The 11,792-nt window shown below is 35.1% G+C and overlaps 1 protein-coding gene across 1 annotated transcript; it reads right to left on the bottom strand.

Annotated features, from left to right (window-relative positions):
- Positions 1–539: 539 nt before the first annotated feature.
- On the bottom strand, positions 540–8,483 carry LOC107761957 (potassium channel AKT2/3). The gene is made up of 11 exons (XM_016580254.2): positions 8,033–8,483; positions 6,960–7,178; positions 3,902–4,060; positions 3,675–3,732; positions 2,988–3,305; positions 2,556–2,795; positions 2,163–2,480; positions 1,890–2,078; positions 1,680–1,755; positions 1,015–1,578; positions 540–895 (listed from the first exon to the last, which is right to left on the bottom strand). The coding sequence occupies exons 1-11, from the start codon at positions 8,275–8,277 to the stop codon at positions 768–770; spliced, it is 2,514 nt and encodes an 837-aa protein (XP_016435740.1). The 5' UTR covers positions 8,278–8,483; the 3' UTR covers positions 540–767.
- Positions 8,484–11,792: the final 3,309 nt, after the last annotated feature.

Below are 11,792 nucleotides of genomic sequence, written 5' to 3'. Positions count from 1 at the left end.
TTTCAAAAAACTTAGTTGAGATCACTATTGAATCATAACCAATTTGCAATAAGGGGCCCCAAGAACTTTTAGATTTATAAGTTGCTACCATTAGTTTTATTAATTGAGTTGTAATAATTTAACTTTGTCTAGAATTAAGGCATAGTTCTGTTGTTAATTGATAGATAGCTCTAACAAGGATAGGTAGTGCATTGACACAACTCCAAGACATTTTCAGAATGCAGTTATTGATAGGGGAACCTTGGAGCAACGGTAAAATTGTTTCCGTATGACTTATAGGTCACGGTTCGAGCCGTGGAATCAGCCACTGATGCTGCATCAGGGAAGGCTGCCTACATCACACCCCTTGGGGTGTAGCTCTTTCCCAAATCTTGCGTGAATGCGGAATGCTTCGTACACCGACCTGCTCTTTTAAATGATTGACATTTGAATGGAAGGAAGTAGTACTAAGTTTCATTGGCATCCTTCACTTTTAGTATGTGGATTGTAGGATTATATCATGTCAAGGTGGGCACTCAAATCCACTAAGGTATTTCTAGTTTGTCACCAACCAAAGTATTTCATTTCATGGCCAACACACACACTATCAACCTTTTGATCCCATCAGTAGATTGTCCACTGCAATAAGATCAGGTAAAAGTTTGAGAATACATCACCAGGTGATTCATTGGATCTTTTAATAACTTAGTGGCTCAACATGCCAGACAAATGGGGAAGCAGTTGAATATTTCTGAACAAGACACCTTTAAGTGTCACAATAGGTATTGCTACAAGCAATTTGGATCTTCAACTATATACAGCTTATCATTATCTCTTATCACTTCAATAGAGTCAATTTCTGATCCTTCTTGATCTGTCACCAATGCTTTTGTTGCATCAAATCCAAATTTCTGACCTGTACATCACATAGATCACCACAAATAATCTGCTTAACGTTGTGTATGACGGTGTACTTACGTTTAAAAGATTAAAAAACTGCATAGAAGTAAGTAGTATAGTTCATTGCAGAACTACCTGCAATGATCTTGAGCTCTGCAAGTGAATTTGGAAGCATTATTAATTTCCCTGGTTCACAGCAATGAGTTCTTTTCCTGATCACCGGATGGCCTTTGTATATGCTAACTCTAAAAGACGATTGATCCCTAGTACTTCCCGAGTTGTACTTTTGCTCTTGTTCGCGCCACTTTTGAGCAACTTCATCCATTGTGTCGGGAACTATAACCCTGTGCCCTACTTCTCGTTTTTGTAGAATCTCTCTTAGGTTCATCGAAGAAAGCTTGTGCTTAAATTTATCATTTATCTCGGCTCCATTCATTAGAAGTAGCTTTACCATGTCCTCATGATTTTCTCCCAATGCAACATCAATAGCAGTTGATCCGTGGCGATCTTTTGAGTCAACTGTTAATCCATGTTTTAGGAGTTCTTTCATCACTGTTATGTCATTTCTCTTAGCTGCGGTGCATAAGAGTTCACCAGCAACATAAGGATCGGAGACAGAAGCCCAATGGTATAATATCCGAAATGTTGAATGTTGTTTTGCTGCTATAGCTTCCCACAACGCGGTGTTACCATTTACATCTGCATTTATGGTATATTCAAGACATTACTTGGCCAAATTAGCCCTGTCAAACATTATAGCTTGTTGAAGTCTACAGTGATATATAACGATGATGACTTACCTGGGAGGTATATGTTACATCCATGTCTAAGAAGTACCATCACACACTCTTCGTGCCCTTTCGATGCTGCTATGTGCTAATGCATCAGAAAGAGAAATACAAAGTCATAAACTGTGAAGGAGAAACTAATGTTATTGGCAGCAAAAAACAGGTAAACTGAACACAAAATCTTCTTTTTCGAGTACATGTAGGCCACGAGTGGACACGTACCAGTGGGGTTCTTCCTTGGGCATCTCCGATATCAGGATCAAATCTTGCCTTGAGAAGTTCCTCAAGAAAAGTAGCATTACCTGTACTAGCAACAGTTAGCAAATTAACAGACATGTTTGGATCACCATTTTCTTCCCCAACTGCATGAAATAAATCTCCAAGCTTTAAATCCCTGAGCTTCTTGTGATGCTGCAATTACCATATCATAGGTACAATATTAAGATTCAGCTCTGAATCAGCCGTTGGGAAGATCACAGGGTATTTTACACCAACCTGAAGGAAATTCTTGATCATTATGATATTATCTTCTTGTCTGGTTTTCATTGCTTCAATCAAAGAAGTTGTTCTTATCTTCAGGAGTTGTGAAAGTGTCTTGGTTCGATACGTGTAGCTCTGAGGCCTACGGCAAAATGCCCCGACTTCTCCTAACATATCTCCAGATTTGAATGTCCAAACAACCTGCTCATTTTCCATCTCAGACTCAATCATTTCCACCTCCCCTGACACTATGATGTAAACCTCATCTGGCGATTCGTTCTGCATTATTACATCCTCTCTTGGGGGTATGTACTCAGCCTTCGTATCTGCAACCTGCAGATTCTTCAGTTAGACCCCACACACATACACGAAACTATGTAACGATTTCAAGCAAATGTGATATCTTACCAAAAGTAACAGAATTTCCCTTGAGACACCCTTGAAAAGATAAACCTTCTCTACTGTTGGCAAAAACAAATGGTGCCTAATGCTTTTGCAGATTGTCTTGGGAAGTTGTTCAATCAATTGCTGTTGGTTTAGGCTCTCTGCCCTGAATCTTAAACACATGTAAGCCAATATTTGCTCTTTTAATCTTGGAGGCAACCTGTTTCGACACACGAAATTTGATGCTGCTTCGATGCTATTTCTCTGCAACATACCATAACAAACCACTTACATCTCATTTATTTAGTGATGATTCTGATAGAGGCGGATTCAGAATTTGAAAAAGATTGGATACACAATCTAATATATATACATAAATATATAGTAGTGGATCCACCTCTAATGATGAAACATTTGTATATACACTGACAGTGCAAAGAAAAGCAAAGAGCTTACGAATTCCATTGTGCGACGAGTTCCTTCGACAACTAAATTGGTCATATTACCAATAATATAAGCAGTGAGACCAAGATTGAAGAGCATATAGAAAATGATGAAGACCATTTCCAAAGTGTTGACAGCATGGAGATCACCATAGCCAACTGTTGTCATGGTAGTAATGGACCAATATAAAGCTGCAATATACCTAATAAGAAGACTTGTCTCCTTGTAATTTGGATTCATAGCTCCTAACCAAGTATCTCCTTGGTGTGGATATCTATCAGCTAGCAAATAGTAGAGGCATCCAGCACAGTGCACTGTCAATAGTGTTACCTGTTACATGCCAGTCACAATTGTGAAATTCAGGTTGCCTAAAAGATAACTAAAGGTAGCGTAAAAAATAAATGTGATTAGACACCTTAAGGCACTAACTTGCTATAACATGTTTAACCATACTTGTTTGCCAAAAAAAATGAAAAAAAAGGCAGTCTGATGCACAAAGTAACTCGCATTCACGCAGGGTCCGGGGAAAGACCACATCCCAAGGAGTGTGATGTAGATAGTCTACCCTAATGCAAGCATTAGTGGTTGCTCGAGCCCCCGACTTATAGGTCACACACAAACAACCGTACTAATAGTGTTAAAAAAAGAATTTACATTGTCACTTTACATAAGTTAAATCCTTTTTCTTTTAGAACTTACAAATAGAAGCCTGGCACATCTGACCCAAAAATAGCTGAATCTCATGTCCTTTTCAAGTCTGTCAGCAATAAATAAAAGAGAGTTTAATAATTATAAAATGGTTATATGAGTCTTAATATGTCAAGTGCCATCTAAATAATACATTATAATAAAAAGGAATTACTAGTAAAAATGAGAAATGAAAGAAAACAAACCATCTCACCAAAAAAAAAAAAAAAAAAACAAACCTGGTAAAAAACTGTTTAACCCTGCGAAGACGCCAAAATCTGAGCATTCCTAGAACTGAGTAAGAAACACCAATTTGGTGTTTGCCAGTGAAAATCAAGGCAAGAAGGTCGAATGGTATGGTTGAGGCAACATCCATCATAAACCATGTAGATATATATCTGTATTATTATCATCATTATCAATCATATAATTGACAATCCACTTGCTTGTAAAAGAAAAACTCTAACTACATGCTATAATGCAAAACTTATAGCAATACTACTTTACACTTCTTTTTTTAACATAGGAGGACCATGAAAAGAGAAAATGAAAAGGGATAGTATTAAAATTCGAACCACACGTAGTCACTCCGTAAAATGGTAAATACATTATATATGTCTTATAAATATGGTTATCACTAAACCTTAGATTTTAGTATCACCAACAATATATCCTCTATTATTTTATCATTATTCTTAGATAAGGAAATTCAAGTAAAAGGAAGAATACTTCCTTTATAATTGTGTGATTAAACGAATTGTTCGATTACATTTGAGTAAAACTAAAAGTTGCTGGAAGTTAGAGTTTTTATTTTATTTGCAAAACAATAAACTGCATTTTTTTTTCTTCCTTCTTTTACTTTTTTTTTCTTTAAATTATTATGAGACTTTATGGCAAAATAACTTATGAACTTAAAATGGGGAACTTTAATATCAAGATCTTTTGACTCTTCAACTTGTGCTTCAATTACAGTCGGACATCTCTATAATTGTCATCCTTTATAACAACACTTCATTATAACGGTCAAGTTTTTTTCGAAACCAGTTTTTCATATTATATTATAATATAGGGATAATGCATAAAATCCTCCCCGACATATGACCATATTACCAACTACACACTTTTTTTTCGGGGTGTCCTATTACATCCTTGAACTATTTTAAAGTCTAATAAACATCACCCTAAGTGCTGAAATGGCATAGAGAGTGTGCACACTCTCTTATGGGCAAGTGAAAGTTACAAAAGTAATTTTAAAATTGATTATAGGTACAAGTGTCATCTTTTGATTGGACATTACATAATTAGTTACATCTGATTAATTAGTCTCCTTCGTCTTCTAAACCTTTTCTTGCACGAACAAGGGGGACATCGTTTCAATGGCGAAATGTTGGAGCAAAAATCCAATACAATGCAAAATCAACCCAGAAATCAAAAGCAGATGTATTTAATAACAGAAACAAAGCTACAACTAAAGGGAGCAACGAGCATGATTCAGTAAGAACCTACGAACAGTCAAAACAGTCAACAACAATAGAGTTTCGCCGGAGCAAGGGTCTTCATTGGAGTTTCGTTCTCCGGCCAGATCTGACAATATCAAATAAGTATTATATAAAACCCATCAAATGAGGCTTTTGCCTTTTGGCCGGATATGGAAATGAAGGTCTGCAAATAGGAAAATAAAGAAGAAGGAGAAAACGGTGAAAAAAAGTTTTTAAGTAAGAAATACACATTTTAGGCGCGTGTATTTCACCACTTTGCACGCATCTGGTTGTAGCTTTTTACGGGGTAAATAATTTTACTTTAAAATAGTGCAGGGGGTAATAGGACCCCCGGAAAAAAAAGGTGTGTAATTGATAATATGGTCATAGGTTGGGGAGAATTTTATGCATTATCCCTATAATGTATGTTCTCTGTAACAACACTTCACTATAACAGCCAAAAAATATTAGAACAAAAACATGCTCTGAAGCATTACTAGTGGACTATTTGTCAGGTCAAACTTTGGCCAAAAAGTAAGGCTTTGGCAATTGGCATATGCCATATGGTTCATATTGGTGCTGGGTTAAATTGCTCAAAGATTTTTTTGAAATTATTTTCGTGCCACCACCTTTCCTCTTGTATAGCCAAAAGACTATTCCAAATTCTCAAAGTGTAAGCAAAAGTGGGTTGTGAAATGTGAATTGTTTATTGTTAATTCTTTTTGTATATTTAATTTGTGTTGGTGTGGGCGTGTGGTGGGGTGAGGATCTAACTAAATTAAAATATTGAGTCAAATTGTTAGAGAATAAAGGAATGTCTGCAAATTGAATAGTGTTCTAATAAAAAAAATTAAATATTAAAAGTGATGATAATATTTAAGTATTGGCTTAAATAAGTCAGACAGAGTTAGAGTTAAGATATTTGTAAAAGAAATGACTTCCTTCCATAAGGTAGATATATATATATATATATATATATATATATATATATATATATATATATATATATATATATATATATATATATATATATATATATTGTAGAATTAAAAATTCACGTTGCTTTATTAGTTTTTTGACTTAAATTGAAATGAAAGAAATAGAAGACGGGTCAATTAATTTAATTGTGCAAGACAAAATAACCTCTTTCTATTCTTGATACATTGGAATAATCTAGTTTTCTGATTCTATAGAGTTAACCCAAAGGAGAAATAGAACCTGAGGATTCTATGTGTGCATCATTTGAACACGACATATATATAGCTGATCATAATATATAAGCAAAGAATCTGTGTATGATTGGTCATTTTGATCCCACGTAGTTATTAAAAATGCGTTCTACAGGAATAATTGGACCCACAAAACCTTTTGATTTGCTTAATGCGGTTAATATTAAAACGCAATTATTTCCTAATGATCGAGTTAAAACTTAAAGTACTTTTCTTTTTTGCAGATACTCAGTAGCAGGTAGCTAGCTAGCCAGGTTAAGACTTTTGTAGCCAACCCACGTTTTTTCGGTACTTGACAAACAAAATGGCATGAAAAATGTTTAACAAACAACTTTAAAAAAAAAGTTGTTATTAGTACTATTTAACTGGTTATAGCAGATTAATTCTTACTATATTCTTCAGGTTATCATATAGATTTGCTAAAAGAAGTCGTCTCTTATCGCAAGCCAACTAATCTGATGGTGGAAAAAAGTCTATGCACGGTCACTTTAAGAAATTTAAGCAGTTAATCTGCAATCACATGTTACATTATATATACGATATTTTTATTTTGTCAGTGTATGTTACTTAAATCTAGTAAAAATTCGTACCTTGTAGCAATTCTTTTCCTGTCACGTACGAGAAGCTGAGTAGTAGTATCAATATAGGCAACAAAGAAAGTCAAGATGATATCAATCGCAAAGAAGAGATCAACAACGTTGTCTGCGATGTATAGCACTCTATTTGGGTTAGAGTGCATGAATGCTATCTCAAATGGACATACCCATGCAGAATACGCCACCATTATTACCATTAGCGTCTCCCAACACCTGCATGTATACACAAAAAATAATAATTTTGATAGTATAATCACTGTCCTAATGTCCCCGCTATATTATTGTTGGATATACGGTAAAATTTACCTTAGGACCACGGTCATTTTAATCAATGTAACTAATGATGTCTGACATGATATTTAACATTAAGTCCCTCTGAATCTTATTACGAGTTTCTTCAAACAATTAGTAGAACCTAAATTTAAAAAGTCGCCAAGTCGATTCAAGTAATAAATCTCAATGACAAGTGTCTCAATTTTGGTTCAATTTGCACTATAGTAGTGTTGCATAAAAAGAGACTTGCCCAATCTTAGTAAAGCGGCTTGAGAATAGAGGCTTTTCGGGAGGAATTTTTTTTTTTATTAAGGATTAAACTAAGTTATAGGTCTAGAAAAGTTAAATTTTATAATACACAAAATCTTCTAGTAGTTGGTACGTACTATTTTTGACTAAAAAATTGCAAGAAGTGAGACTAGACGTTTAATCACATCTATACAACTTCAATTCTTTCTTTCTTCTTAGTTTTGTCACTCCCTTTTTTAACAGATTCTTGGGGTTGCCATGAAAATATATCGGTCTAAATGGGTAGAAATGAGTTTTGTCCACTTGGTAGGTGATATGAAAGAAAAGAAAAAAGAGCAGCCCGGTGCACTAAGCTTCCGCTATGTGTGGGGTCGCGGGAAGGGCCGGACCACAAGGGTCTATTGTACGCGGTCTTACCCTATATTCCTGCTAGAGACTATTTCCATGGCTTGAACCCGTGACCTCCTGGTCACATGGCAGCAACTTCATCGATTATGCCAAGGACTCATCAATACATGGAAGCTAAACTCGTTACTTGTACTAACCTGTATCTTGAATCCATAGGGGTGATGGTCTTGCCTTTCTGTTGAGTTTGATTCTGGTTGTAACCATTGGAACCAAGAGGAGGTAGAATGAGCTTTGACAGGTTTCGAAAACTGAGCTCATCTGAATTATTGCTACTCCCATGGCTATTATCTTGCACATGTTGGTCTTTAATTTGGCTATCTTCAATTATCATGTTTTTTGTAGAGCTATTGTACACACTATAAGATGAATGGCTCATTTGCATATTGGCAAAGAGATATATATAAGCACACAAAAAAAAAGCTAAATGATAAAGTTAGATGAATTATTGCAAGGAAGAGTAGGAAGAGACTATTTTGGTTGGTGTAAATGGTTTAGGTGATCATATAAACTCATGATAAAATTGAGGTGTGTGAGGAAAGAATGGAATGTGGACCTTTGTTTTTGTGGTCCTATATTTATGTCAGAAGTGACCTTTGAAAGATGCTATAGGAAATTAAAATTGCCTTAGTGTGAAATTGGACCCTTTGAAATATGATACAGAAAATTGCCTTAGTGAGAAATTAATTAACTCCACCTGCTAGGTAGTGTTATTTGATTGATTTTTATTTATGATAAGGTTATCAATATTATAAATCAGATGGTTGGAGAGATGTGATATGATGTCCTATACGTAAATTAGTGCAATAGGGCCCTGTCCTCTTCAACACGCACCCCACACACATTTTCTGTCAATATATGGACACACATATTGTACTGAAATATTTTTAATATTATTTTATGTACGCAAATGCATTTCATGTTGACATGTAAGGCCTCTGTCTTTGTACGAGACAAATATTGGTATATGTTTTAAGATGAGATGAATTTATAGGTATAATAATGCTTATACTCAATCCAATGTGTTATTTGTATATCATGCCCCTTTACAATTTTAATATTAAGAAAATAATTTTTTAGATTTTTTATGTGTAAAAGTAAATTTTTCATGTGTAAAAAAAGAGATAGGATCATAAAACTAAAAAAAAAAAAAATCGTAAAGAGCCACAAAACCAATTGACCCTATGTCCATGATTTCTTGAGGTGGCATTTCTAAATATAATTCATTTTAATTTGAGTTTAGTTTATATATTTGTTACAACGATACAGAAAGGTTATATAATCAGGTCACTAAATATTAATCAGTAACCCAGTGCCGGTTTTAGGGGGAGACCACTATAGCAATTGCATTAGCCCCACCCCCAACCCCCAATTGAAGGCCCCACTTTTATGACTATTATTTAGTATCCCATATATTGTAAAATTATTATTATTATTATTATTAAAAAGCAACTAAATTTATGTTTTATTGGAATGTGATAGAATTTATTTTGATAAATACTGAATTTTCTAATAAAAATATATTAGGTAAAAAGAAATAATTTGACGACGTTATTGAAAATTAAAAAGATAAAATAAAAGTCTCTTGTAGTATTTCTTTTAGAGTTGATTTCTTAAAGAGTGAATGATCAACTGATATTTCAATTCAAAATAGACTTGAACTGTTTCAAATATCTAATTATATTTAACATATACTTAACAAAACGAGATCATTAGATGATAAAAATTTTAGAAAAAAATTATCTTGACCATGGATGTTAATAATATCGAAGCTTTGATGAGTAGAGTTTTCAGATACCTTCGTTGGTGGGAGCTAGCTGGTAACTCAATGGCTAGTCAAGATACGTGCAAGATGGTCTATACACCACCTTAACAACAAGAAGAAAAACATATAAAATTATATTTATAAAAATTAAAGGCATCTTCTTAAGATTTGGCTTTAGACCACAAATTCTGTTAAATCGCATAACCTGAAATAATAATAACTGGTTTGTTATTTATAACAAGTTAAATTATACCTTGACGGTAATAGCCATTAATTAGATCAATTAAATGCATGGACATTTCACTGCGAGCTTAACATTTTCTTTTGTTTTAACCAGGTATATTGATTGGATTTAGTAGAACTTTTCGTTGGCTACTATAAAACAATTAAGTTTCCGGAAATGGTAGTCTTAATATGTTAATAAGATGATTTAAACAGATGTTCTAGACTTAATTTTAAAAATAGTTCCCGCATATGAGGAAATAGACTTTTTTTTCTTCTTATTTTGTGGTAGGGGGAGGGTTGGCTATGTTACACCCCGTACTTTCATGTTAGAATTCATCTTAAGTGAATTCATATGAGCCGGAGAGTTAAAGGACCTTTACAAAGATAATGATGGGTTAAAACAAGTGTCACACCTCCTTTTTCCGTACCCGAGAGGGTACAAGGGAGTTTTTCCAATTAAAGGACAATCGAAACGGGATTTGTTTATTCATTTCAGAGTCGCCACTTGGGAGATTGAGGGTGTCCCAAGTCACCAATTTTAATCCCGAATCGAGGAAAAAGAATGACTCTATATTACAGTCTGCGTACCAGAAATCCGGATAAGGAATTCTGTTAAACCGGGAGAAGGTGTTAGGCATTCCCGAGTTCCGTGGTTCTAGCACGGTCGCTCAACTGTTATATTCGGCTTGATTATCTGATTTTATACTAATATGAACTTATGTGCAAATTTTAACTTTTTACCGCTTTCATAATTATTATTATTATTTTTATAAGGGATTATAACGTTGTGAAAATATATCTCGAACCACGTTACATCAATGCACCCGTGGTTGTTGACATATCTCGACTCGGTTGAGATTTGGATTTGGGTCACATAAATGTGCACCCGAGTTAAGGAAAATAGGTTATTAAAAGCGTGCCTAAGCAACTAGCGTGTTGTTATTTGGAGAAGGCCGTAAAATTCGCTAGACGGCCTGTCCCGAATTCTAAGTACTTCAATATATATATATTTAGAGGGCCCCGCGACTTGTACATTTGTTTGTCGAGGCTCGTCTCATTTATTGTTAAAGAATTTGCAACGTCATGGAAATGCATCTCGGGCCACGCCATAATCAATATACCCGTGATTAGAGACACATCTCGATTCCGTTGAGATTTGGATTTGGGTCACATAAATGTGCACCCGAGTTTAAGGAGATAGCATTATTAAATACGCGCCTAAAGCGACTAGCGTGTCATTACTTTGGGTGGGGCCGTGAAATTTGCTAAACGACCCGCCCTGGAAAACTGAATGCTTTGATATATACATTGAACGAGGGCCCCGCATCTTGTGCGTTTTTATTTGTCGAGGCTCATCCCGTCTTTATTTTAAAAGGATATCCTATAGCAGCTACGTTTCTTGTCGCGCTTGTCTCTACTAATCGAAAGCAAAAATAGCCCTAGTTAATTACATGCTTGCCGGTTATTTACAGCAGGATTCCGAATACTTTTACAAAATTCAGAAACAGGGCCACGCCTACGGGCGAGCGATCGAATCTCATGGGCCCAAACCCAGCTTGTGCGGGGTTGGCCAAGCCTGGGCCGCTGACTTTCTGACGAGGGCCTGCTTGGTCCGTTTCAACTTGGGATCGACCTTCACGAGGTTGAGACCGTAAACTTGTGTTATTTGTTCTAGAGGTGTGGTTTATCAATTATAATAAGGCAGTTTATCAAAAGGGAAGGAGGTTTAACTAATGATGGATAGTTTTCATGCATTAATGGACATGCTAATCACAGACATAGCTCATTTCTGAGCTATAGCCTATTATACTGTCAAACCCTTTATCTATCAACCTACACACATAATAAAATATCAAGCTACCCTACCATTGATATTTGCTATGTATGAGAGCTAACTCAAGTATCCAAAC

The sequence above is a fragment of the Nicotiana tabacum genome, chromosome 7, assembly GCF_000715075.1.
Source record: "Nicotiana tabacum cultivar K326 chromosome 7, ASM71507v2, whole genome shotgun sequence".
Lineage (NCBI taxonomy): Eukaryota > Viridiplantae > Streptophyta > Magnoliopsida > Solanales > Solanaceae > Nicotiana > Nicotiana tabacum.
Note: the sequence above shows the minus strand (reverse complement) of the source record. Positions and strands in the feature narration are given on the sequence as shown.